At 37.1% G+C, this 27,933-nt stretch overlaps 1 protein-coding gene across 1 annotated transcript in view; it reads right to left on the reverse strand.

Moving 5' to 3' along the window:
- The window catches only part of LOC126897502 (homeotic protein distal-less-like), a 44,256-nt gene extending 23,723 nt beyond the window's left edge, over positions 1-20,533 (reverse strand). Inside the window, exons 1-2 of the mRNA XM_050671162.1 lie at positions 19,480-20,533; positions 12,952-13,139 (exon numbers count right to left, since the gene is read on the reverse strand). Coding sequence (XP_050527119.1) covers positions 12,952-13,139; positions 19,480-19,909 — 618 coding nt within the window. The 5' untranslated portion in view covers positions 19,910-20,533. The remainder of the gene's footprint in view (positions 1-12,951; positions 13,140-19,479) is intronic.
- Between the last annotated feature and the right edge of the window lie 7,400 nt (positions 20,534-27,933).

Consider the following 27,933-nt stretch of genomic DNA (forward strand, 5'->3'; position numbering starts at 1 on the left):
GTATTTTTTAATAATTCATATATATTATAAAACCCTTGGGCGTTTTATTGATAAATTTAAAACTAATCAAAATAATCATTTAATACGGTTAATTCGGATCACTTTCCTGAATATAATCATTTTTTTTAAGAGCATCCTGACTAATATCTAAACTCGTAAGTATAAAATCACCAAGGATTTGACCTACAGTGTAAGTGCACTATATGTAAAAAATTAAGCGTTTCGTTTAATATCTTGTAAAAAGTGTAATTCTTACACTCCGGTCGCCGATTTCACGGTATATAGATACATAATTTATCCAACGCGTATAATCGTCGAACGGATTATTTGTCAAGTGACCGATAACATTGTTGTTGTAAACGACTAAAAAACATCACCGTTGTGTGCACCTCGTACTGCGTGCGTCCCACGTACGTCCCCGACACGGGGCGTGACCGGTTGCCGGCAGTAAATCTCCTCGGACGTCCAGCGATTTGCATGGACGCCGGTGACGTCGTCATATCCTCCGGTCCGGTTTCTATCCAACCGAATAAGTTTTCCTGCCGTCTCTGCGCGCGCGTTGACCGGACGAGATATTTATCTGTTACCGCGAGTGTAAAAATAAAAAATAAAAAAATTATAAAAACTCGACTTCCCTTCGAACATTATAGCCACGCGATTTGCGCGAGAGAGCCGCGACTGCTTTCGAATGAGCGAACGTCAAAACTTCCCACGTCCGAGCGTCGCGTGTTTTTACCGTTAAAAAAACACGAGGAACGCAATACAAACAAAACGAAAGCCACAAACGCGTTGTCTTGTTGTCGAACGGACGTTGGGATTTCCAAATTCCACGACCTCGTTACGGGCCTACGTCACAACACCGTGGCGCGTTCACTTGTCCATCGGATGGCACCGTGTCACCCTGTCGAGCGGTGCCCGACCGCATTGTACCCATGCAATTGTCCGTTGCGTTTGTCCCGAGGGTATACCTTGACGTATACGACACAGAGTACGCCGCGTATCCAATACTACCGTCACCGGTAGCCGCGGCCACACCGTCTTTATTTCGGTTAGGACTTCCATTACTTATGCGTCGTCGCACCGTACGGCAGCCACTACTATGACCTAGCAATATTATTACATGGCGTGTTTGAAGTGCGCCCCCGTCGTACCGCAGTGGAGTAGTGGCTCTGGGCTGTCATTTCAAATCACCGCGCACATCTCTAGTCGCACTGGTCTATACGATTTCGAGCGGCGGCGGCGGCAATACACGTAGGTACACACACACACAAATGCATACGAGTGCGGTTAAAGCGTCAGAGGCGGCGGTTTTTTCTTCTTATAATCCTCGTACCGAGTAATAACCCTCCGGAACTTGTTTGTGTGCGAGCGGGACAGAGACGGACTACACACATACACACAAAACGTCATTGCCGTGGCACCAACACGCCTTGGCGCCTTCGTGTCCAAACCCTCACCACTCGACACACCTCCTCAGACCTTTCGGAGTCATCAAACAACAGTGCGTACACACACACATACTCTGTACCGCCGGTGTATTATTATCGCGGTCGTCCCGTTTCTCCCGGTCGTTGTCGTTGTTATTATTATTATTATTATTATTACTATTGCGCTCAAAGCGTCGCAGCGTCGGTAGTGCCTAGTAAATGACGACCGCCGCCGGTCGGTCGGAAGGTATGTGTGTACGCCTATGTGCAGAAGAAGAAAACAACGTAATAATATCGTTTCCGCAGAACCGAAATCATCATTACGGTGGAGAAAATAAAAAAACCTCGTGGTTACACTGGAAGGATCTCTTTGAAAAAAGACGTCATGACTCAATCCTGAAGTGTTTCGGTATGAGAGAGAGAGAGAGAGAGAGGGGCATAGGAAAGGCGAATAATGACAATAAACGCGATATAACAATAATGCGCGTCGTGTTTATTATGCGTTTATAATTTAATGGGCGACAGCGTTCTAGGCGAACGTCTAATAAAAGGGACGTGATTGGAAACGGATCGCCGACAGACGGGACGAGTTCGGTCGAGTAGACTGGCGGCAGCGGCTAATGCGGACGGCAAAGGGGAAAGAGTGTGTGTAATGACAGGTTAAAATCATCGATTTTAATTGGTCTCGAGGTCAGGTAAGAGCGTTTCGTCGGACACGTTTTTTGCTGATGTGTTTTTCGCACCGTTCCGAGGGCCCGAGTATGTCGTCACCGTGTTTCATCAGGTCGTGTCGTTGACGTAATCGGACCTCGTTAAAAACATTCAACTTCGGTAGCAATGAATTACCTATGTATTTTTTAAGTCGTCGTCCCACTTGGACCCGCTCTCGGCAATGCCCATCAACACATACCGGCGCTATATAATCGCCGTCGTCACAAGGCGGACGACGTCCAACGGTCTGCGGAATCGCCGCCCGTGGAAATGCGGTGCGGAAAAACTTCGACGGTCCACAACGCTCGGGGCTATTTTGTTGTTTTTTATTCCGGCGGGCGCGTCCTTTTCAACGGACGTATTCAATTTGTTTTGCACAGATTACGATATCGTTGCGCGTGTGACTCTCCGCCGTCGGCAATTCTGGAGCCACTAAAACTTTGGATAATCGCCACTCGCACGCCAAGTGTTTGCCGTCAACGTATTGGATGTTGTTATGAGTTTTTTACGGCGATCGTGTGAGCCGTGTGGTATTAGTGCATTGTGTTTTGTACTCCGGTAGTCGCGGACAAAGCGTTTGTGTGCCGTGAACGGTGTTTCGGACGTCCATGAAACGCGGTTTTGACATGCCCACTACACGTACACTTGTGTGTGTGTGTCAGATTTTTGTTATTGTTATTTCTATTATCCACACGGACATATGCGACTTTTTGAAATTTGTTTTTTTGAAACGACCGGACGTCGTGTCAGAGCCGATCGCGGTGTTGTTAGACAGACGGTTTTTTCGAACCGAGAACAATAATAGTAGTGAGGAATCGAACGAATCAAAACCCATCCGATACTTCCGAGGTATTCCAATCGATTGAGTTGTCGAATAGATGTGCTTGCCAGCATTTTTTATACGCTGGATGGCCGAACTGCGACTGTGTATTGAGTCGGACAAATTGTATTTTATGAATGTAAATAAAACGTGTTCCGTCGTTGACGTCTCGGATGTTTACGAGCGTTCTAAACTCGTTCAGTAAAAAAAAAAAGCGAAGGTGAAAAGTGACATTAATTGGTATATCAAACGTATAATTAAAATTATTATTATTATTATTATTACTATCGTTGTTGTTGTAGTAGTAGTAGTCCGGCGGATTGTCTCGATCGGCCGAGTGAACCACGCGCGTCCTCCCCACTCTTTTTACCGTCAGTTTTGTACTCGTGTACTTGTTGTGTGTCGCCGTGTAATTATTACGACAAGTCGTGTATTTCGAGTGCAGGAGAAAAGCCGCAGCAGGCTGTTGTTAACCGGCAATTAGTAGTAATCACACAAGATGATATATATTGTCTTTTATACAACAAACCGTTCACATATGCAGCGCCCGTGGAAACGATTCCGTCGGTGTTGGGGAACACCGTGACACATATGCATTTTGAATGAACTGCAGCGATCAGATAATCAGAGCAAGCCAATTCGTGTGCACGTAGCAGATATGCGCGATTTTATTTTTAATTTAACTTTTTTGTTAATTGCGATGTAGAAATAGAGCGCACGTGTAAAAAAAAAAAAAAAACAATTATAATAGCGACACGGTCAAATGGAATGGCCGCGACGTCGGCAACTATTAACGGCAATGGTTTTGGACCGATTGTCAGGACTGCATAGAGTCCACGGCGGACGGGCCAGGAAAGTTATCATAAAAAACGTCTTTGGAAGGTCTGCGAATAAGAATTATGTAAATAAACATCGGGCGATTAGTATTCGTGATACTTTGGGTTGTTGATGGGCGTTAGTCGTTTTCGTTGTTGTAGCCAAGTGGTGTATTTGTAACCGCCGCCGGAGATGTCGACTGGCGGCGGCCGAGTCCGTTTTGCCCGTAAACGGTCTACTCTACACTAGGCAACATTATCGTTGCGAAAAATCTACGCCTTGCCTACGAACACAACCGCGTGTAAAAGAATGAAATTTTTTTCATCCGTTTTTCTTGGGCATTACCACCTCTTCGGGGCGGAGAATCGTGTGTGCGGCCATCCGTTTGTGTGTGTGCGGCCATCCGTTTGTGTGCGTGCGGCTCGCAAGAGAGCCCGAAACACGAATGGCAGTTGTAACGCGCGGAACTTTGGTGTGTACTGGTTATTTTTTATTTTTGAAATGACTCCAGAGAAATAATTGCGTGCCGAAGAAGGAACGGTTGGCGACGGTTTTTTGAAACACGGTTGTCCAACGATATTTTGGGCCCCTCGTAAAATCCAACTCCGGCGAGCGCGTGGTGTGGCGGGGGGTGGGGGGGGTTGGTTTTCATCGTCGAGCGACGTTTAGCGTTTCGATTTGGCACGTCGACCAGTTTTTGGTATGCGACCGAGAAAGTGTCCGGTAGAAAACCGCTGCGGTCGACAAACACGCTCGCAGTAGTTCGACTCGATCGTACGTAGTGCATTTTTTATATAGGTCGATTCAAACACATCCCGTTCGGACGTGTTCTACACACGTGCACCGGATTTGCCCGCCGCATCCGAACGACGTTTTAAAGTTTCATCCGACCGGTATCCGGTGCACTGTGACGCATTGCAATGTGAGATCGTCGCAGTCGTAGCGTAGTTTTTTCGGACACATTCGGTTCGGCATTTGCTAAGGTCGCATGGAAAGCGAAGAACAACGGAGAAAAAAAATATATTAGTTCACCGGTAGTTGACGGAGCGTGAGGGGGAACCGCGATAAAAAAAAATTCACCGGTTTCATTTGACGTGCACGCGAGTCGTTCGCTCGACTAACGTACCCTTGCCAAATCGAATAAACTGGATCATCGATAGGAATATTACACAACGACCGCGCACAGCGTTCTAATGAAGTGCTCGTCCGGATCATAGAGATTAATGAGCGTTACTTATTATTTTTAAACCGTAAACGAACGCGCCACCGGTAAAAATCGCACGTTCCCAACCAACACAAACTCGGCTGTTGCGCTTGAATTCTTCGATCGTACAACGACACAAACGGATAGTTATCATAACGAAATTAACTATCGGAATGTGCATCAGTCGTGTTGCAATGCAATCAACGCACATACAATATGCGAACGGACGCGGCGAAACGGTTTCGCGTGTAAACGTTTACATACAAAACAATCGTCGAGTAAGTTGTAGTAATTAACATTTGGCAATGAATTTTTTCATCACGGCAGCCAGCCAATGAAAATGATTTGTTCGCCGAGCAGATCGTCAAAATTAAAGAATTTCGACTGGATCGTTTTTCGCGGGCAAACGTTCGAGAGTATCGGTGACGACAATAACGATCACCGCGGCGGTGATCGGTTAATAATAAACACTGTCCGACACGATGTCGCCCTTAGATATGCACACTGTCCCGCCGTACATTTCTTCGGACGCGTTGCGCCCGCACCGGTGTGCCTACCCAAGTCCGAATAACATTAGACACGCGGCCCGGCGCAAACGGGCACGTCGTTAAAGAAAAATAAAAACGCACCTAAAATATACATATTTTAATGTCACAATTATACGCGCGTCGTACCCGAACGGGTAATTATCACACGCTGCTCGGGAGCCCATTATTGGAACTTCACCTTCGTAACGCGCACACTTCTACACGAATAAGTATCGGCGTGTTCGGTACCGGTCGCGTTTAATTTTACACGAAACACACACACAGAAGTCTACCCGGTCGCGTACGTGCACATATCGTATGTTAATATACGTGTGCGACAAACGGCGTCCGTTCGCTGCCAGTTTTTTCCTCGCGTTATTGTTATCGAGTCGCCGACAAACTGTTAAATTATTCAAACGATAACGATAATTTGATAATTATTCCAAATACCTTATGTAAATACTTTTATTTGTGCGTAGACGCTGACGAGTCTGTTGCGTTTCTATATATACAGAGAGAGAGAGAGTCCGTAAAGGACAAATCGGTGACGACTTTGGAAACCCAACGGACGTGGAAATCGACTGGCCGCGGTCGTCAGACGTCTTTTTTTTTTTTTTTTCCGTTCCTCTCGTCCGACTGCACGAGATCGTTCAATTCGCCGAAAACCAAAACGTTCACATGCACACGCGTTTTTGTGTGTGCCAACGACGGCCTTGCCCGGCGAATAACCTCTTTGCCAGTTTATGTGTGTGAGCGCACGGGGTACCGGCGGTAGGTTCCCAATCGCACGCGTACATCGTGCACGTCCGAGTGAGAGGAAAACGACACGCGAGCGACGTGCAAGAGAAACGGGCAGAAGCATCGACGTTTTACTAATTACAAAAATCCTAATTAGGACACGCCGCAGTACGTTTATTCGCGTGCGCCGGTCGGTCGTCATTGAAGCTTTTGTCGAACGCGGCCTTGTTCGTTCACCGCACTGGCCGCGTTCGCTAAACACTTTGATCGTTTTTACCGTTTCTCGGCGGTATCAAGCGTTATCACATAAATTTGCGATCGTTGACACGCCACAGTTTCGTCCTCCTCCGATAAACACTGATCGTTCTCATCACGGCTGTCGTTATCAATGAATAAGGCAACCGTAGCATAACAATACTCGCGCTACGGTTAACAGACTACCGTACAGTTTGTAATTACTGTCGTTACGTGTTCCAAGTATAATTTTTAATAATATGATAAAAATACAAGGTTACCGAATATTTTTTTTTTTATCACGACCATCGCACGGACGCGCATTGAGTAATATACATACATTAGTAATAATCTTACATAAGCAAGAAATCCCACAGAATTATTTTTTTTACCTAGGCTCGGAACAACATGTTTATACGCGCGCGTCTGTGTGTGTGTGTGTACGTTCGTAAGTGTCCGTGTACATGTAAGTATCTATGTATATACACACACACACACACACACAGATACGACTCGCAATGGTACGCACTGGAGGCGGTTCTCTCCCGCGCACTTGTTGAAGTAAAATATTATGTTCGTGCGTTACGCCCCCTTTGGCCTAGAGAAAAAATTGTTTCAGCGACGCCTATATTATAATGTACAGTCGTCCGTCTCAGTCTCTTTCACCGAGCCGCGCGTCCGTCTCCGTCTGGCCCCCGCAACGGACTTGCGTACGTACGTGCGAGTGTGTGTGTGTGTGTGTGTGTGTGCTCGCAGAGAGCAGCCACACAAGGTTGCCAGATTTTTTTTTGTCCAAGCACGTCATGTGGTTTTTTTTTTCCGACCAAATGATAATAACAATAATAACAACAAAAGTTGTACAACACCGCAGCCGTGTACGGTATTGTTTAGTGCGCACAATGCTCGGCGTATCTCTCAATTGACCACAGACGTTGCTTTCGAGATTCGCTCCCAAGTTGGCCGCTGGCAATTCTGCGCGTACGCACATCGCGGGTTCGTGTAATGTGTCCGTTTGAGTTTCCAAACACGACCCGTGGAAATGACTTACGGCCAATGGCGACGTTCGGCGGCCCCAACGGTTCGTTTTCGAAAGTTCCAAGCTCTCACACTTTGGCCGTCGTCGTTTGATTAACGGTACCTCGTCAAAGGGTTACCGCGAAACGTTAAATATATACACAAATCATAACATATGTATATATGTTTATACACATAAATGTTGAGATATCCTATACTTATGTTGGTCATGTCGAACGATTTATGTGGATCATGTAACGGAGGAGTGATCATTGTGTAGTTCGGCACCTCCCAGAGTTCCGAATAACGTATATAAATATATTATTACGTTTTTTCTTTGGATATATTTCTTATTTTATTTATTTTTTTTTACATCTCGAGTCTGTCGTTTGCGTGCAGACACACGGTCGGTTGTTCTACGACGGGGCTCGTACGAAGAAATATATATAATAAAAGGATCGCGTGATGATAAATCAGCTTCGGACGGACGAAACTTCACAGAGTAATTCGGTTCGTCTTTGGGGCTGTCTTGGCCGGCGGTGTGTGCCTTTTAATAACAGGCTTGGCGTATGTGCAGCGCATCCCAAACAGAGGCCTCCGGTGTCATATGCCCGCCGGGTCGGGCGTCAACGGAATGTTTTTATTTTATTTGATTCAAAGGGGGTAATTTGTGAATTTGCCCGAGTTTTTTGTTATATTTTTATCGTCCGTCGCCGTACACGTTTCGTCGCTCTCGTTTTGTTCACGTGATTCGGAACGTCGAAGGTTTGATGATCAGCCAACACACACAGCCGTGTTCATTTGCGGACATCAGAATTTTATACAAAACACAATCGTTTTTTAAACACCGGTCAACTAGTCTATATTGTTTGTCAGCCTTAAATAATATAATATAGATCCGCGCGGTTATATTTTCTACACGATACGGCACATCAAACACTTACGCTAGTCCTTCAACGACCTTAAGAATCGGCCGCTTATATAATTATGGGTTGGCTCATTACGCAGGTCCTACGGAGCTACACAATGACCATCAGATTTGCGTTGAGCAATTACCGACCGGTCGATTGATCAACTTTTTGAACTCGCCGTTTCGACATGTCCGTTTAGTCTGACGTTTCTCTGAATCCCTGTTGGTGTTTTTTAACAAGGTCCAGATCGTTTATGTACGTAATGTGTTATTTCAATTGTGCGTGTCCGTCGTAAGCCAATTACTCGGATCAATCGCTGAAATACTATTCTTTGCGGTTGGGTTGGGTGAAGTCAATAATTACAAGAACTTTATTGGAATGAAAACATTTCGTGGACGTTACACGTATGATGGAAAACTCTCGAATAATTAACAAAGTACACATTTTTTACGAATAGAACGATTCGTAAATGATAATGGTTATTATTTTTTTTGGCTACTGGTAACGTCGCCATTCTATTCCATCGAGCATAAAAAATATTATGTGCACACATTTTCGAGCGTTGTTATGGCGACGACAAAACGTGTATGTGACTGTCTGTGTCGACGTTAAATAAACAGAAACTTCCAAAAAGAGTTTCAATAGCATGCCGCCTACTAAGTGTAACTACATTATATATTTACAGTTAGCGTTGGGTATTATGCGCGTCGTCGTTAATAAAAAATACATGTACACGGTTTTACATGTATATGTGTGTGCTCGTGTATAACTTCCCTGTTTATGTGACATCGGCCAACGGCGCAAAATGTTCGTCGTACTAACCGTCGAGTAAAAATAACACACAGCGGCGCACAGAAAGTACGCCGACTTTCTGTAGGGAAGGGCGAGGGGCGGGCGTGGCACACACACACGCATATATATGTTGGCTACAGGGTTAATAATCGAACTTTCACCCTTTTTCCCTCGCGCCCTCTTTCAAAGTCATAGCCGTCACGACCCCACAGCACGTCGACGACCCCTCGCCAAGTTTGCAGCCATCCGGGAAACGCCTCTCACGCAATTCACCACCGCACCGCGCCCACTCGTTCGACGCGGCCCTTAAAAGTACTATCGACTTTTCTCCTCCCACGATTACCCTGCGCGATTGGGCGGTGCTCGTTAATAACGTATAGCGCGTGTAAAGTTTTTAGCGAATTTCAGTCTTTACCCGAATCCATAAAAATGAATTAAAAAATAGTGTATTTAACGGGAACACAACGAGGAAAATATCAAATGCGAAAATACCAATACTCTTTGTAAAATATACTCTGCACGATGAATTTATTCTATTCCGACGGGCGTACACATGAGATGTTTGATTTTCTTTAACTTTGTGTATACATAACTTGTTAGTGGAAATTATTTTCCATATAATAATAAATATTTAAGATTAAGTTCGGGCCACAGTCCGATTGTAGTTGCTATTGTTTATTGCTATCTGCGCAAACAGAAATTTTGTTCAACAGAATTTTTTACGGACGAGTGTGTTTTTCTTTCGACTTTGTAAGTTTGTAGTTTTCCTCTGAAGTGTACAAATAAGTGAATTTCGGCCACGTGCAATTACCGCATTCGAAAGCCGAGTATCGTTACCATAAATTGTTTTGTAACAGTTCGTGGAAAAAAAAAAGCTCAGCCGTATAATTTTTGCTGACGGCCTTTTTTACGGTCGACGTTTCCTGGGAAACAGCCCTAACTTTTAAAGGTGGCAATTACTCGGCGGTACCCTATAATTTCGGGCGGCACTAAATGTACCCTTGAATGCATTTTTCATAACGTCTTTAGTCCAATGTAAACCATGAAAAAAATTTCCCGCCTTAACGAGCACCTTTCAAATTATTTATTACACACACAATACATTCCGTCGATAGTTGTGTGTACTATGAATAAATAACAATGTTCTCATCTCAGCCGAATCTTGTCACGGGAAATCAGAGCGGAGGCGGTCAATGAGTTATTTTTTTGCGATCCATTCATGTGACGATGGCCTGTGTTGTCTTGTCACCCGTCAGCAGCAGCACAATGTATTTATTTTTTTTCAGCGCTTTCGGTCCGTCGATTATCGACAGTTTTAAACGTGTCAGTGGCCACTGGACTCGAAAATGTATTACACGGTACAGGAGGAGTAGAGGAAAAAAAAAACATTTCACACCACCAATGGGCGTCAGCGGAGGCTGGCATGCTTTTTTACTCGATTCGGTCTTCCGCGTCTTTAGCGCGTTTCTCTCCGTCTCCGGTGTAGACTCTCGAAAGTACACGCCGCCTGATCGGCTCCATATCAAAGAAACCGTACAAGTGAATTCGACACGTCTCTATTGTATCGGAACGGATCGGAAGGAAATTCGGATTTTTCCGTATAACGTTTATTTTTTTCCTTCTAAAATTATTTTCGGTCTATTCCTCCGGCCGCGAGAAACGCTCGCACCATTTTGATTATTTCTTTCAACTCCGAAAATAAAAAAGAAAAAAAAACATCATCCCGACCGCGTTTCCAACTCACGGAAAAATCGGCGGCATGTCGAATCCGTCGTATCCTTGAAATTCTTGGAGTCACGTAAGCGCGACGGCTCTGCGGCGGTCGTAACGTTTTTCTTTTTATTTCGATTTTTTTCATTGCCTCTCTTCGACAGCTTCACCCCCTGACCGCCACTCGACCGCGCGTACCGCCCACGAACGACCCGTGGTCACATCCGAATGCCCATCGTAATGGTCGCGCAGCAATACAAAACGGATTTTTTTTTTTTTAATATTTATTTTCTGCACCGCTGTCGCCCCGGGGCGGTAATTTCGTACGCCGGCTAAATCGTTTCGGCTCGTATCGGTCAACAAACGGACCGATCCGATCAAAGTGTCCGACTGCAAGTCCACAGAGTTTGCGACAAACTCGTCGTAAACAGTAGGCGTGTTATTGAATTACCCACAAGATACACACCATTTATTAGCCCACTCGAGAATCGCCCGTTTGTTATTGTATTTTACGCTAACCATTATTCGTGTGTAATTGAGATGCTCGTTTTAACACATTCTGATGGGATTTAGGTTATTAAATAAGATCAACGTTAAGATGTTCGCGGTCCATCATATCTATCGAATCGATCGACAGCAGCAACGTTTACAATGTGTGTGTGTGTGTGTGTGTTTTAGGTGGGCGTGGTAAATTTCACTAAATAGATTTCGATGGCCATTCGTTATGTGAACTACGCGGAGTACGCATATTTATGCCACTAAGCCAGAAAACGNGCGGAGTACGCATATTTATGCCACTAAGCCAGAAAACGGATAGTTTATTAATTGGGTACGAGCTGACCAATTAGTCGGTGAACGTGCCTTATTGTTTCGAACGAAAGTAGAAGTGGACGGAATAATGAAACACCACACGGATAAATTCAGCTGTCGACCGCCAGAGTGTCATTGTAAGCCAAAGGAAATCAAGTCGGAAAATTTATATAAAAAAAATCCATCTTTATGATCACTCGATCAACAGTGTATGTTTTCAGTAAATCAATTGTCCAGTAAACACCCCCTTCCCCATTTTTTTATCGATCCGACAGTGTTTTATGGAAACATTATTGCAATAACGCTGGGTGAAATATAAACTCCAACGGTCAGAATAAACAAAATTATAATTACCATAGCTACATTTTTGCTATAAATATCAATGTCAATTAAATCACATCGGTATTGTTACGTTAATAATTGAATCTGTTAATTTTACAAATGAAATTTGGTTCAGTTTAATAGATTTCGAGTTTGTAAATGTCAATGTATTGAATAGTGTAATATTATTTATTATTTATGAATTCATAATAATTGAAAATTATTGAGAGTTATTATTTTGGTTTCATTTGGTAAATTTGATGTTATTTGAAATGTACAAAATGAATGTGGTCACTTCATATCTTCGGGGTAAGCAATGAAAATATTTTATTTCTCTTAATTTTTTAAAATTTTATTCCAAGTTTAATTCACGAGTTAAGTATACTAACAAAAAACATGCGGTTTCGTATAATCGTTTGTGCTGATAATATTTTCGCCGTAAAAAGTAAAATTATGTTCTTAATAAGTTTCAATAAAAATGCATTCTCTTTGTATTTATGAAATGTCTTCGATTCTATAATCGTGACTATGATTTATTAGAATTTGTTGACGTCATTGTTAACAATGTTTAGATATTCGCATAAACAAAGTTAAACGCCTCTTAATTAAAAAATATGTTACCGAGTTCAATTTCTTCTAGATGGTGGTGTTGACACCACCGAATTATATATTTGTATACTTAATAGTTAATTATTATAAAATAATTATTTTCATATAAAACGTATTAATTATAGGGTGATGGGAAGGGCAATGCAAATAATTTCTCCTCCAACAGACCCTTTAATAAAACGTGGAAAAAAAAAATAACGTGTACAAATTATTTGTACATTTTCTAAGGTAAGATAATATTTTAATATTTCAAAAAAAAAAAAATCAAATTAAAAAAAATTTAAATTAAAAAATAAATAAAACTTACTTGTGTTTGGGTAAGTCCTAGGGATGCGGCTAATTCTGCTCGTTCGGGTAGTGCTAGGTATTGGGTTCTTTGAAATCGCCTATTGAGCTGTTGCAATTGCAAACTCGAATAAATGGTTCTAGGCTTTCGCATTTTTTTCCCTTTGCCGTTTACCCTGAGACTTCCGTCTTCTCCGAGACCGCATTTTTCTGCGAAATAAAAAAAAGTCAATCGATTGAACGATAAGAAAAGGTCTGAAACGAAGTACAATAAAGAGAACGAAAAAATGGATGGCACTTGTTTCAAACATTTGTACGGGCAAGTGCAGTATTATATATATATATGTGTGTGTGTGTATGTATAAATATATATATATACATGTATATATGTATGTATATGCTGTTACAACAACATTGTGAACCACACATGTGTGTGGGTACCCTTTCTGTGCAAACGACCATTCAGAGTTACAGTCGGGTCGTCCAATGGCCGCCACCGCTGACGACGTGGTTGCCACAGAGAAATTAAAAATGTATTAGCCCCCGGGGGTCTCGTGTATGGGCCGCAGCTCACCTGGCCGCCACCGCCTCCTCCTCCTGCACCCTACAGGTTAATTCCTCCCGTTTGTTGTACCGCTCGCCAGCCGTGCACTGTTTGTGTATGCACTACGTATACATGTGATGTGGTATTGCGTACAAAGCTCGCAGACAAAAAAAAAAGTATTACAAGTACAAACCATTTGTTATTAAAAACAGTGTATTTTTTTTTTTTTAATAATGGGTGTAAAGTATTTGCGTGCGCTGTTTTTATTTTTTTGTTAAAAACACGGCGAGTCCACATGTTTTACCCATTGAAAAAAGAGTATACGTGTACGACAGAAAACGTGTGTTTTTCCGCGAGTTTTTAAAACGCAATTGACAATAATCTGTTTTTTCGTCATTTCCCTGCGGTGTTGATTTCCGCCGTCGTTGACCACAAAATCAATTACCGGAAAATAAATACAAAACCACTCTCATGAAGGCAAAAAAATAGAAACCGTTTGTCGCATGATTTTCTAAATTTAGTGTATTTTATTATTTTTAGGTCGTGTGTATTAGTTTAGTATTTACATATCGCATGTTTTACATTGTAGATTGTTATTTTTTACAGTGATGGTGGTCATAGGGCGGTACGAATAATTCAACCCGAATAATAAATACTGTTTATTGATTTTCAGCGTTTGATATTCGTATTTTCATTTTTACACGTGAAGCTACACGAGACACGTTACGAGTTCACCTAAATCGATTGTCGGTCGACAGGAGCAAGCCATCAAATTTATCATTGTCATGTACTATCGAATTTATTTATGTGCAAGATAAGTTACAAACACGTTATGAGCATAACATGCGATAGCATTAATGACCTTTATAAGGAGATGTCTGACTATCTCCTCGCGGTACTCGTTAAATGCATCGAAAACCGAGAGGACTAATCAGATCCATCAGTTGTGCATAACATCATCAGTTTTACTTTACGCATAAAAATTACATGTTCAATAATCAGTTCAGATATGCNATACTCGTTAAATGCATCGAAAACCATCAGATCCATCAGTTGTGCATAACATCATCAGTTTTACTTTACGCATAAAAATTACATGTTCAATAATCAGTTCAGATATGCTATCACGTGTGACCTGCAATTCCAATCGGTGAGAAGAAGTTTAATCGTCGCCTCTCTAGAGAAATAATGGAACACCACTAATCGACTGTGATGTAATTACACTAATAAAAATGTTGAGAAAAGCAACAATAAAACAGAAGTTATGGCTCGACGCAAATTATATGATAGAATAATTATTATAATTAATATTAATTTATATAATCTTTATCGATATGCGTAAAACGCTTCATATTTTTATTTTTAAACAATTAGCTAATGTATAATATGAATTAAATTATTTGACTATAAATGTACTAAAGAGTTTAGTATTTTTTAAACCTGTGGTGAATCTTATATATTGGGAAAATTTTTAGTAAAAATCAAATCCTGCTATATGTACATATATGTTTTCTATGTTTGAATAAAAGCCACCATGGTCATAGCTGCGGTTTTTTTGGTTTAGATTTTTTTTTTTTTTTCAATAATAATTCTACACGCATATTTCAGGACGGCGACCGTCACGTACACAAAACGGACACATACATTGAGGTGCGTCAGATAAAAAAAATAATAAAGGCATTGTAAAAGTAAAAAATTATTAAAATAACATTAACGCGACAAGGACTAACGATAAAAAAGCCCATAGGCAGGTATAATATGGTCCGTTTATTCGATTATGATCGTGTACATACACAACAATGTAACGAGTTATATTATTTTGCTTACAATGATTGTCACAGGTTATTGAAGACATTTAATAGTGTATGACACTTGAGCGTTTAAAGAGCTGTAAACTTACAATAAAATATAAATTACAAATTTTAACAACGACTTTGCATGAGAATAAAATAACTTAATTTAACTTGAAAAACCTTTCAACGAAAATAAATGACCGAATATTCGACAGTAATTTTTTTTAATATTTATCGAATATTGATTTGGAGTGACACCAAAGCACACGACATTTGTAACGACTCATGACGTACCAAACAATCGATTGGGTTGTATGATCACACTATTCCAAGGACGGTGGTCATATTAAAATATTTAAAAATAATAAAACGCTTAATTGAATTATTCACAATTGACCGGACGGATGTGAATGGAATCCAAACACGAAATAGAATGCAACATATGTGTTGCATTATTCGTATGTTAGTTTTACAATGAAACTGTATAAATACATATAAATTGTCGTTCAACAAAAGCCTATACAACCACAGCGGCTAATTTTACAATGTCGTGTTTCCATTTAGTCCTTAACTTTTAAAGAACGTCCCTGAATGCCAAATACGAAAAATATTTTCTCGTTTTCTCTGGAAACACAATATCCAGTAGACCTTGTAACGTAAAAAACAGACGTTTATTATTGTTGAACTGCCCCCGGTCGTACGGCGTTGCCGTAGGATGGGGCGTAGAAGTTCTGAATATCATTTGAATACATTTTTTATCGGGTAAAATAATAATAATACATCGGTAGATGGAGCAATGACGATTTTCCTGTATGATTAAGTGCGGCCGTACCCCCGGGCGCATTGATAACGTATAAGGATCTTGCGCACAAATGTATAATGATATTGGTTTGAAGTTTTTTTACACGGACATAAAATGGTGTACACGTGAATATCTTAATGCACCGATGCAAATATCCAACAAGCTAGCAGTCTTGTAGCTCTTTTGGAACCAAACGAGGACCTGTTATATAGAACCGCCTGAAAACGGAGGTTTATATAAAAAGAAGGACATGAAAATACTAAGGAAATCTATATTTAAGACTGACTATGTCTTAAATATATAAAATATATTGCATATATATGTATATCAGATATAATTAAAAAAAAAAAAAATAGTTATTACTTAAATTCTGATATGACACCTATTTGAGTTTTATATCATTCTATTTGTCGACATGTCTAAAAAATAGTCCACGATTACTTCACGTGTACTTTATGATTTCTATTGGATTTTTTTACTATAATTACTTTACCAAATATTTTCCCTTCGCGATCGCACGTGCCCCGCAGAGTATAATTACAACCAGCGGTGCTCACTGGAGGTGGGTGTGTGTACACCTTTGTACCCGCGTGGCGTTAATACATGAAGAGCAGTATACTTTCTTATGCCATTGTCGATTATGTAATTATAAGGAATACCCCCCCTCCCAAAAAAAAAAACCGTTAATGATCGACTGAACGACTTAAATGGTTAATTGCTGCAGCACATAAGTGCCATTCTGAACAAGGTAACGCACGCGTTGCATTATATGAACTGCACGTGGGTTTAAATAGGTAAATATTTCTGAATAATATAAGTGTTTGTGTACATTTTTTACCATAATTAATTAATCAGTATGTAAATTATTTACTCGTAAGTGTCGTTGTGATATTTAATTTAGGATAGGTCTAACATTAAAAAGTTCAACAGCTCGTTTGTTTTACCCCAAGGCCAACAGCGAAAGCCCCTTTGTCAACACAACGCTTAAACTCAACATTAATTTTATTGTATTTTTTCGTAGCCGTGGAAATGACTATTTTCCATTAGCACTCGAGGCGCGAACAGCAATTTTTTCCGCCCTACATTTTATGGTGCGGCGCATTAAAACGAATTTGGCTAATTTTATACTCTACAGCAGTTGTATAAAAACAACAGTGTAACACTATAATAATGTGGATAGACACGCCGTCGCCGCTACTGTATCTATTCGTTGTGATTTTCAAGGGGAAAAACTACACGGGCTCGTATTATAATACAAAACAGGCGTATCGCCTCATTCTCTGTCCACAGTAGCGGTAAAAGAAAATCGTTTCTGTCGGTTGACTTTGCAACAGCACAAGATTTTCTCACACCGCCCCGACACAATGCATGCTGACTGCACATGCCGTCAATCAGAATGTACATTTTTTTTACACATTACAGTTGTGTGTGTTTGAATGAGCCTATTTTTTTTTTTTGCATTACAACATGAATACATAATTTATTATGTTAAGCTCTAAATTATTATTACTATTATTTATTTTTTTTGTTAATTTTTTATTAGTTGGATCATTACTCGTGCACAAATGTATAATGTATTATCTCACTTTTATTTTTATTAATAAATTACATGTTATTTAGAAATGACCCCATCTCCAAAAAAATATTTTAATGCTAATTTTAGGTAGATATTTTGAAATAAAAAAAATCTAACAGAATATTTCAATTTATGACAACCTTATTATGATGAACGCAATAGGAACTTGAAAAAGTTTCATTTTAGTATCCAAAGCAGTTTTTTCAACTACAGTTACAACTGTGCAAGCTTTACAACGACTTGAGAATTCGATTTTAATCGTTTGTATTGCTATTAACTCAAATATAGTAGTCGACTGTCTTTCTCTGCAAACCAAACAAACCGTATTGCTGGCAAAATATTTCTATGTAATTTATTGGTAAACAGTATTTAAAAAATAATAACTTTACTGTTAGTTAGGGATAAGAATTATATAAGATTTATAAATTTTGTTTGAGACACTTTGAAGGGTCCCGAGTTTGTGAAATTTTCTCATAGCATTGTATAGTAGCGTAGAAATATTTTTCGTTTTATGAGGAGGGCAAAATTTCTAATCCAAAACTATAACTAAGTTTTCAAATGAATTAATACAAATTTGTGCTGGCTGAGTTTAGAATAACTTGATAAATGCATTCAGGTTGTCATTTCTTAGGCCCACTGAAAATATTAATATCGGATATGGAATGTCTTTGCTGTGATAGTTTTGTGATGATATTTATTGATTTCCCGGGGGGAGTTTGAGGTGAAAGAAAAAAACTATTAGCTCAGAGGGGAGCAAAACCCGTACCCGGTCACGCGTGATCCCATTGTAAGTCTGAAGACTACACTCGTGCAGTACGATTTAGTAAACAATGAAAACCTTAAATTACAACAATACAAGAGTAATAGACGTCTGTAGCCGTTTGTGCCACACCTGACATCCGCTTAGATGAGTACCGCATTTAGGTAGATAACAAAGCTCCCCGAAAAAAAATAAGTAATAAATTTACATTTGTACTGGAGTAATAAAAATATATCTGTTCCATTCGTTGTGTATCTCTTTTCTGAACGATAAGTACCTATATTAGTTTTAGTGTTACTGTATTTTATGGTTCTTTTTTTTTTTTTTTTAGTGTTCATAACGCACATAATAGTGAACGGTAGCAGTGAGCGTCCATTAGGATGATGTGACAAATTTTAAAATGATGGAGGATTGTTAAAAAAGTGCCGAGTCATTCGTTTGCGGTGGAAAACGAGCAGCCATTAATAAAAGAAAATCTATATCAACGAAAATACTTTATCGTCGGGTTTCATAAATGCTAAGCGATTTCCGATCGATTGGATTGTTGCATAATCTGAATAGAATTTAAAAAACCAGCCAATAATTTTCTATTACAGAACGCATATAATATGCGACAGTTTTAAAATATTCTTAAAGGGTCTCGACGGTAATTAAATGTGATAATTCGTCTATCCGATAGACTCTATCGTATTAAAATTGTGTGTTTTAACGGGTATTTTTTAAACGCCAAAATTGGAACTGATAAGAAATAATTACATACATGAACATAAAAATTACTTATATATATATATACGTCAAATACACAATAAATATATAATTATTGTCAAGAAATAATTTAATATGTATTAAATATATGATAATAATTAAATTTAAATAAAGACTAGATATTGTTTTCCCTTATTTATTGGATTTTATACGTACGGTACGTAAAGATTATATTCGAGGAATCACTTTAAATGACAGAAAATATTAGAGTTTTTTGGTAGAATATCAACGACGGACAATGTTTGACAAGTGCAAAGGCTTCCCGAGACCTTTTTTTTATAAAGATACACGTATTGTTGTGTTTACTTACCGTCTTTGGTGGGCGATGGACACTGAGGCGTGTATGACCCAATATGATAGCTCGAATAAGAGTTTTGGTGCATCGTGGGAAAAGGATATGCGGCCATGCCCCCGCGGGGGCTACCGAACCCACCGGCAGCGTCGGAGTGATGATGGGGCAACGATCCTGCGTTGCCGCCGTGGTGTTGGGGGCTATGGTGTTGGTTGAACGGATGGGACGGATGGGCGTGCGGATGTGGGTGATAGACTCCTCTGACTGCATTGTAAGGGTTTTGCTGTAGCTCGATGAACGCCGACTTGGACGTGGGTATTGGCGTCACGTTACCGGGCACGCTGCCACCGCCGCCGGAATCCTGTTGGCCGCCGCCACCCGAATTGTTGCCGCCGGAACCGCCGCTGCCGTTTAAGTTAGACGGGTCTAGCGAGTCGCCGGGCGCCATACCGTTGTTGTTGTTGTTGTTGTTGCCGTTTGGCGTGCCGGTTGATCTTTGCTGTTGCGCGCCCCCTCCGAACGGGCTTCCAATCTCTCCGTAATTCAGCGTGATGGCTGTTGTGCGTTAAAACGTTTTACAAAAATAACACCGTTTCACCGAGCAGTCAAATAATAGTGACTCGAATAAATTCAACTAATGGAGATCAAAAGCTTATGTTGCCGAGTTAAAACACACACATACACACACAAAAAAAAAAAAACACTTCGCGAGTCGCATCCAACGCGGGTCACTTCATGTTAGATAGAAACTTGAGTTAGCGCATCGCGCTTGTCGTCGGCGTGAAAAATTGGCGCGCGCGCGCACCTCAAAAAACGCACTATGAGAACACAACAAAAAAAAAAAATAAATTGTTATATATATCACAGAAAACCACACAAACAAAATATGTGTCTACGAGTATTGTTCAAAAATCCACGTTTCGCACTCGAAATGTCCTCTTTCGAAAAACGGCGGTTTATTATCCTTTTTGTTTTACTCTACGAGATACAGCCGAAACAACGTGTGTGTAACGTACGCATGAACGACGCGAACCACTCGACGGTCGACCTCGTAATGAACGAAGTCGTGGCGGCCGCCAGTCATGCTGTTCGCTGTCCCCAGCTGGGTGCAACCAGTAAGACCGGTCTGGCGGGCAACGATGGGCGGTTCGCAGGCATCGTCCCCACCGCCCATCGGTCGTCCGCCATCGCCGTGACCAACGTCGGTGGGAGTCGACTCCGAGCGCCAGTCGGCCGCCCAGCAACTCGCAGACACGCACACACCACTCCGACGCCTGCACCTTCGCCGGTAAACGCGCGCGGGCGCTCTTTGGACGTTCTTGTGACATCGCCGGTCGATTCCGGCACCCCGTTTGCTTCACCACTCCAACGTATAGGAAAACCATCTCCTCCCCAACGGCGCCGCTGCCGACAACACCGCCATTATTTACATCAGCTGTATAGCAGTGGCACATAATGTCTTGTACTGTGTAAAAGCACAACAGAGCATTACATTTAAAAAATGATTACCCAGAAATGTAGTTTTAACGAAATATTTTTTATTAAAAACACTTAAATCAGTGTTTATTATAATAACGCCCCAACACGTTTATTTTAATTCGATTTCAGAATGATGTCAGATGACATTTTGCAATTTTTGAACGTTTTGGGTTACTGTACTATTACTGGAAAGGTCGATAACCTTGGGAGGCTGTTTTTTTCTAGTATTCGATGACAGTGTTCTGACATATTTACCGTGACACATCTTCAGCCGGGTCCTTAAAAGCCAATGTGCATAAAAAATATACGTAGTTTATACTGCGTTTTTTTTTTACTTTAATATATTATTTTAAACGATGATTTCATTTTAGGTTAGTTTAAACTTTAATGGAATGATTTTTTGTTAATTTTATTCTATTTTTCTATAAAATTTTAACACGGATTTAATTATTTCATTGATAATTCGCATAGATAAGGTTGTAGAAACAAAAAACGAGATGTCTTGTGCTATTGTGAATAGTGACTACGGAAGAAAATAGGAAGAGCCTTGAAAATCATTATCAAAATGTATAATTATATATTATTTAGGAACTAGATGTGACGGTACATAAAGATAGAATAGTATAGTTGTTATACCACTAGAACTACAGTGGTACTAGTAATGTTATGACTCTATTACAGTTGCACAAGACAATTAAACTAATTTTATAAATTAACTTACATTATATAACATTGTATTTACACAAAGTAAATGAGGTTTTCTTACGAAAAAAAAAACAATATTTTATAGAAGATTTATAGGGTTCGATTTACTATCGAATCCAATGATACTAATCCCATTAAGGAATATAGTACAAGAGACAAGAACCTTATAAATTCAAAATTTGTGATTTTATATAATAAAAATTGATCGCTTGTGTCTAATGTTATTTTAAATTATAACTATTCTAAAAATATTAATATAAAACCAAAAAAGTATTAAACTCATAGTCACAAAAAAAAAATGTGATTTTATGTTGCAATTTTTTATTTTTATTAAATAACAAACCTAATATACTCGTGCTAACACATAATAATTTTAATGAAGCTTTATTGTAATTAAGCGAGTACAGTTCGTAGAGAACTCATATATTTGTTAAACGAATGGTATTTTTTTAATTAATTGAACCACATTTTTTTGTCGATTTTAACGGTGAATGTTTTTTTCAGTGGACGTTTTTATTTAAATTTTTTTGAGAATAGTTTTTCAACTCAATGAAAACTCGTTAAAGAGATATTTACTATGCAGATGCATCCAGATCATGACCTAACTCATCTGATCGACATTATTATGTACAGTAATTATTTATGTATGATAAATTTGAAATAAACTGAGGTTGCACCGTGTTATTAACTATCAATTACGAATACAATACATGCTTGCATTATAATTATGTATGTTTATTATTTTTTACGACGGTACATGCACACGTACATGTACAAGTATGTATATTAACAGATTTCAAGTTTTTATAAATTCTCACTCTTCGAATTCGTGTGAAAAAGGTAATTATAATTTAGCCACTGGCAGTGTGTGTTGTTTCGACTAGTTTATATATCGAGTCGTCCGTGCTATTTTTTGTTAAAGGTGTGCAACTTCTCTGTGAAAATTAATTCCACATGTAATAAAAAACTATGATTTAAATGCATTCTAATTTGGTGGAAATATCTAAAAATACCATATTAATGGTATATGTAAGCAAATGTGATATCATTGAACGTTATTACAAGCCTAAACAGTAAAAGGTCATTGAGTAGTCAATATTTTTCGTAATGAGCCATTTCCCATGGACTCGGCAATGGGCGAAATAGTTTTTTATTTTTCTTGGTCGTTAATATTCGTATATCGATAGACCAACGAGTATTTTTGACGACCAAACGTGTAATATACTCGATGCAGGTGAGCTGTAATGGCTTCATACTGCGCGTGACCCAAATAATATCAATTAGATATGAGCAACTGCGTTTCAGCAGCTAAAAATAAACACCGGAGTCTACAAAAAATGAGTAGTAAGTACAGTATCATTAAACATTTCAAGTTAATATGAGTACTAACCTGCGAGTCGTGTATATCTATAAATATTCGCTGAACGTTACACATGTAATTACAGCCGCAATAGAATAATACGAGCGGGTTGCGTATACCGATAGAACGTAACGGCAACCAAATAGTACACAGTATATAAAAAATACTTTTTCGAGATGAACATTGTGATTGTGTTTAAAGGATGTCAACATTTGTTAACGGTTCTCAAACTTAATTCACATCTACACGCCTGAGCAGAACAGTAGGCAAAAGTTGACTGTATCCATAGACAGTTGTAATAAATAACTAGATTTGTAATTAAAAATAATTTTATAATTTGAAATGGAATATTATTTACAACGTTTGGTTTAGTTCGAAATATCAATATCATCTTCATAATTCTTTATTTATATACAATGACCTATACTTTTTGTATTATATTGCATTGTGTGACATCTTTTTAAAGTAAATTGTTCATTAAAACGTAATGTCTTGCAAATTCAACTTTTATATAGAAAAAATAACAGTAAGATATAATATAGAATATTAATAGTAATATGTAGCTCTTTCTTTCATTTATTGATTCTTAAAAGTAATAAATATTTGATTTACAAACGTTTCGAATAAAAATAACGTCGANGCAAATTCAACTTTTATATAGAAAAAATAATAGTAAGATATAATATAATAGTATTATGTAGCTCTTTCTTTCATTTATTGATTCTTAAAAGTAATAAATATTTGATTTACAAACGTTTCGAATAAAAATAACGTCGAAGTAACTTAATGATATCTTCTATTGTCAACTATTGTATTATCAAGTTGGAATGATTCTGAAAGAGGTGAGTATTTTATTCAAGTTGCTGTCGCAGTGACGACGATGGCTTGATTTTTTGCACCCTCTGGTACACACGCTTTGGTTGTGCTCGAGGGGTTCTATTAACGACCCTAATTGTGAAGTATCGATGCGTTCACACGCCAAATTAATAGGATTATGCACAATATATCTTAGTAATGTTACGTCGAAATTCATAATACACTAATTGAGTTCAAATCTAAGTTGCGACATTACACAATTTAACGTCAATTTTACATTGTTGTTAAATATGATTAAATTACACAACTTTGTAGAAAATCATAAATGATTGCAAAAATGTTAATCACTTCCGAAATACTGGTTCAAAAGTTGTTATCAACCAGTCATTTTCTAACGTTTAATCTGTTACTATATGCATGTTGCTCTTAATAAAAAAAAATCTGAACAATAGGTAAATAAACACACCTAAATAATATTTAACCACTTATGATATCAGAAATTATTATAGTACTATGTAAATAATACTATAAATCTATAGCTTCAAATTTTAAATAATTTATTATTTTCACTATCACATAGCAGAGAACTATCTAACTAATCATCCAGTCCTGTATATAACAAACGCCTAACAGCTTTTACATTAATAGGCACTATGTATATATGTTATAACAAATTTTAATGTGTAAAAATTCATTTATATTAATTCTATGAACATTATTGAAAATAATCAATAAAAATATAAAAGCTATACATAATCTCCTTGGTCAATAATTGATGATTATTTGAATCGAATGCACATAGTAATTGAGAAACCATGTCCAGCGTTACATGTAAAATAATATGTGTCCATTACATTTAACATTCATAGAATTTTAACAACTTTTTCAAATATTTCGTGAATTCATCAAAATTGTGGTGGTTTTGCATTAGAAACATATTTCATATTAAATCGTAATTTGATGATAACGATGAACGAAATTTATATAAAATGTTACAAAATCGTTGTGAAAAAGTGTGAAAATGATGATGACCTAAAAAAACCAAATATCACGTTTTACTGTTATTACAAAAATACTGTCATTAAAAAAAAAAAACATTAATATTTTGCTAATAAAATCATTTTTTAATCAATTTATACAAAATTGTTATCTTTTCTCGTTGTTTACCTTTGGATTAAGAAGAACCATCAGATTATGAAGGTTTTCATTTGATAAAACTCATTCAACAATCCTGGATCGGTTGTAAATATTTTTTTATATTGGATCAGAATATTTATTATTCAATTTAGACTAAGGTGTGAATTGCTTAAGATAGGAAGAATGTTCCGTGATGATACATCAAATGTCAGAATAGTACACTGAACCAAATTTCACTTGTAAAATTAACTGACTCGTTCATTAATAGATAACTAATGATAATTTATAATTCGTTCATCACTATTTATAGAAAAATATAGCAATGGTTGTCAAGTTATAAGGTTATATCAATAGTATATTTATTTAAGGTAACATAATTTGATTATAATGAAATTATGTTATATTTAAACTAATTTGATATTATTTTGATTATTTTAATCAATTAATTTTCAAAATATATTTATAGTAAAAAATAATTTATTAATATCATCCAAAATTTTAATATCTATATTTATTTTTTATAACATAAATCATTTTCTATTGTCTTATACGATTACTTGACTAAAGCTAAATGTCTAAATATAAATCCTTGTTTCCTTATACATATTACACAAAGGAAGTACTATGCATTAAAAATTACATAGATATTAATATAGTCTAACATTATTCAATGTCTTGGACAGTAATATATTTTATTTGTCTATATAATTAGTAATTATTTGATTTATTGTATGTACTCTGTAAGTTGAATATTTTAGACCCTATTTATTCCAATTCTGCTAATTTTGGTTATTTCAAAGGATTTTTTTGGTAGACCAATAGGTTTATATAGATTAAACTACAACCTGTCCCAAATGGACTTTAATGAATAAATCAGAATATTGAAAATGATGAGTTGTGACAAACCACTAAAAAAATATCAATTGCATAAAATATAGTTTAAGTATTAAAGTCAATATTTTTTCGGGATATTCGAGATTTTTTCGGGAGTGCTAAGGGTGTTTTGTCAAAAATATGATTTTGATAAATTTTGGTTTTGGTCAATGCAACTAATAATACGGGTTTTTTAATGATTATGATGAGATTAACAATTATCAACGTATATTAATTTTACTAAATATTAAGTATATTTTATATGTAGTGTAAGACAATAATATATTTTTTAAACATATTATATTTTTAGCTATCTCCTGACCAATACAATGCGAATTCGTTACTAATGTCATTACAATTTTATCACCTTTAGAGATTGTTTATATTTATTTATTTGTTTATACATTTGTGTATATAAATTTTATGATTTTCAATTATTGTTCTAACAGTAATTTTTCAATGCAGTAATATAATCGTTGAAAAAATTAATAAACAAATATGAGAAAAATCTTTCTAATATATTTCTTTTATATAGTATTACATTTATTAAATGTTAATATATAAAATATACAATTTTAACGTAATTTACATAAAAACTGACAATATTTTGAATCATTAAAGACGTGATTTACGATTAATGTGTGCACTATTTTTGAAATTATGATGTATTAAAATTATGTACATACATTGTAATTTCAGCAACTTACTTCATAAAATTAACGTATTAATTTATTAATTATTTATTTATAATTGATTATTATATAATTTAATTGTAAATATTAAATTAAATTATATAATTATTATTTATAATTTACGTATAATGATGATATTTATAAGATTGAACATTAATATATGTAAACAAATGTTGCTATAGTAATTAATTTTAGGATTATAATGTCTGTAATTTTATTTTAATTAATACATTATTTATATATCAATATTTTAAATTATTTGTAAAATAGATAATTTCACAGATAATTCTCAATTATCTGTGACACAATTACGAATAAAACAGATAAAATTGATTTATTGAAAGTACATTTACAGAGGTTATTTAAAAATTATGATTTTTGCTAGTTTAAACGTAATTTTTGATTTAGTGTCAATTAATGTGATCAGATATTAGGGTCGAATAGGATTTCAAACCAATCGACCCACGCCAGTCTATAATCATTTTCTATGCATAGAAAAAAAGCCACTACTCCTTCAGATAAAAAAAAACCAGTACAGGGGGGTCGCAGCACAGTGGTGACGTGGCATAGTTGGATAAAGTATAATGATATCTGACAGTGATTAAAATCACTTTAAAAAAAAAAACGCTTCGATGCAAATCTTTAGATAATGTTTAATTTTAAAAAATTGGTGGATTATTCCAAAAGTTACATGATCTGCTAGTTCTTTATTAATATCCTGATTAAGATAAAGTATGTCGAATGAAAAAGGGATTATTAAAAAATATTATTTCTCATAAAAAAATTATGTTGATCTATATACTTTTCAATAAGTTATAGCATTATAAAGTTAAAAATTTTAAAAATAAAATCGAGAATTTTTACATAAAAATAGCATTTGGTAGTCATTTTCATCGTGAAGATAAAATAAAGTCTAAAATTCTTTTTTCCATAATAAAGTACATTACATTAGCTTTAATTTAAGATATATATAAAAGTGTCAGTATTTCCGGAACACTTTCAAAAGTTAAGTTATAAAAGTTAATTTTTTGTGAAAAAGTTGTCATTTTAAATGCCCCCCTGTGGGCAGGTCTAGGGTCAAATTTATAAAAAATATATGCCAAATGATAGGTAAAAAGATCAAGCATCTATAAAAAAAAATTATATTGATTTGTTCATTTTTGAAAAATTTATGGCAGTTTTAAGTAAAAAAAATTGAAAAAATGTCGAAAATTAGTGATTTTTAAATTTGTAATTTTTTTTGGAGGTTTCCTCCATTTACGGGGAATGAGGGAAATGTTTTCAATTTTTGAGAGTAATGTCTTCGACTAGATACGATTTGTGATCTTTGGACGTATCATTGAAAGATATCGGTTCGATGAGAGTTGAAAAAAAGTGACAACGGACACAAAAAAAAAAAAAAAAACAACA

The sequence above is a fragment of the Daktulosphaira vitifoliae genome, unplaced genomic scaffold (assembly GCF_025091365.1).
Source record: "Daktulosphaira vitifoliae isolate Bord-2020 unplaced genomic scaffold, ASM2509136v1 Scaffold_2, whole genome shotgun sequence".
Taxonomy (NCBI): domain Eukaryota; kingdom Metazoa; phylum Arthropoda; class Insecta; order Hemiptera; family Phylloxeridae; genus Daktulosphaira; species Daktulosphaira vitifoliae.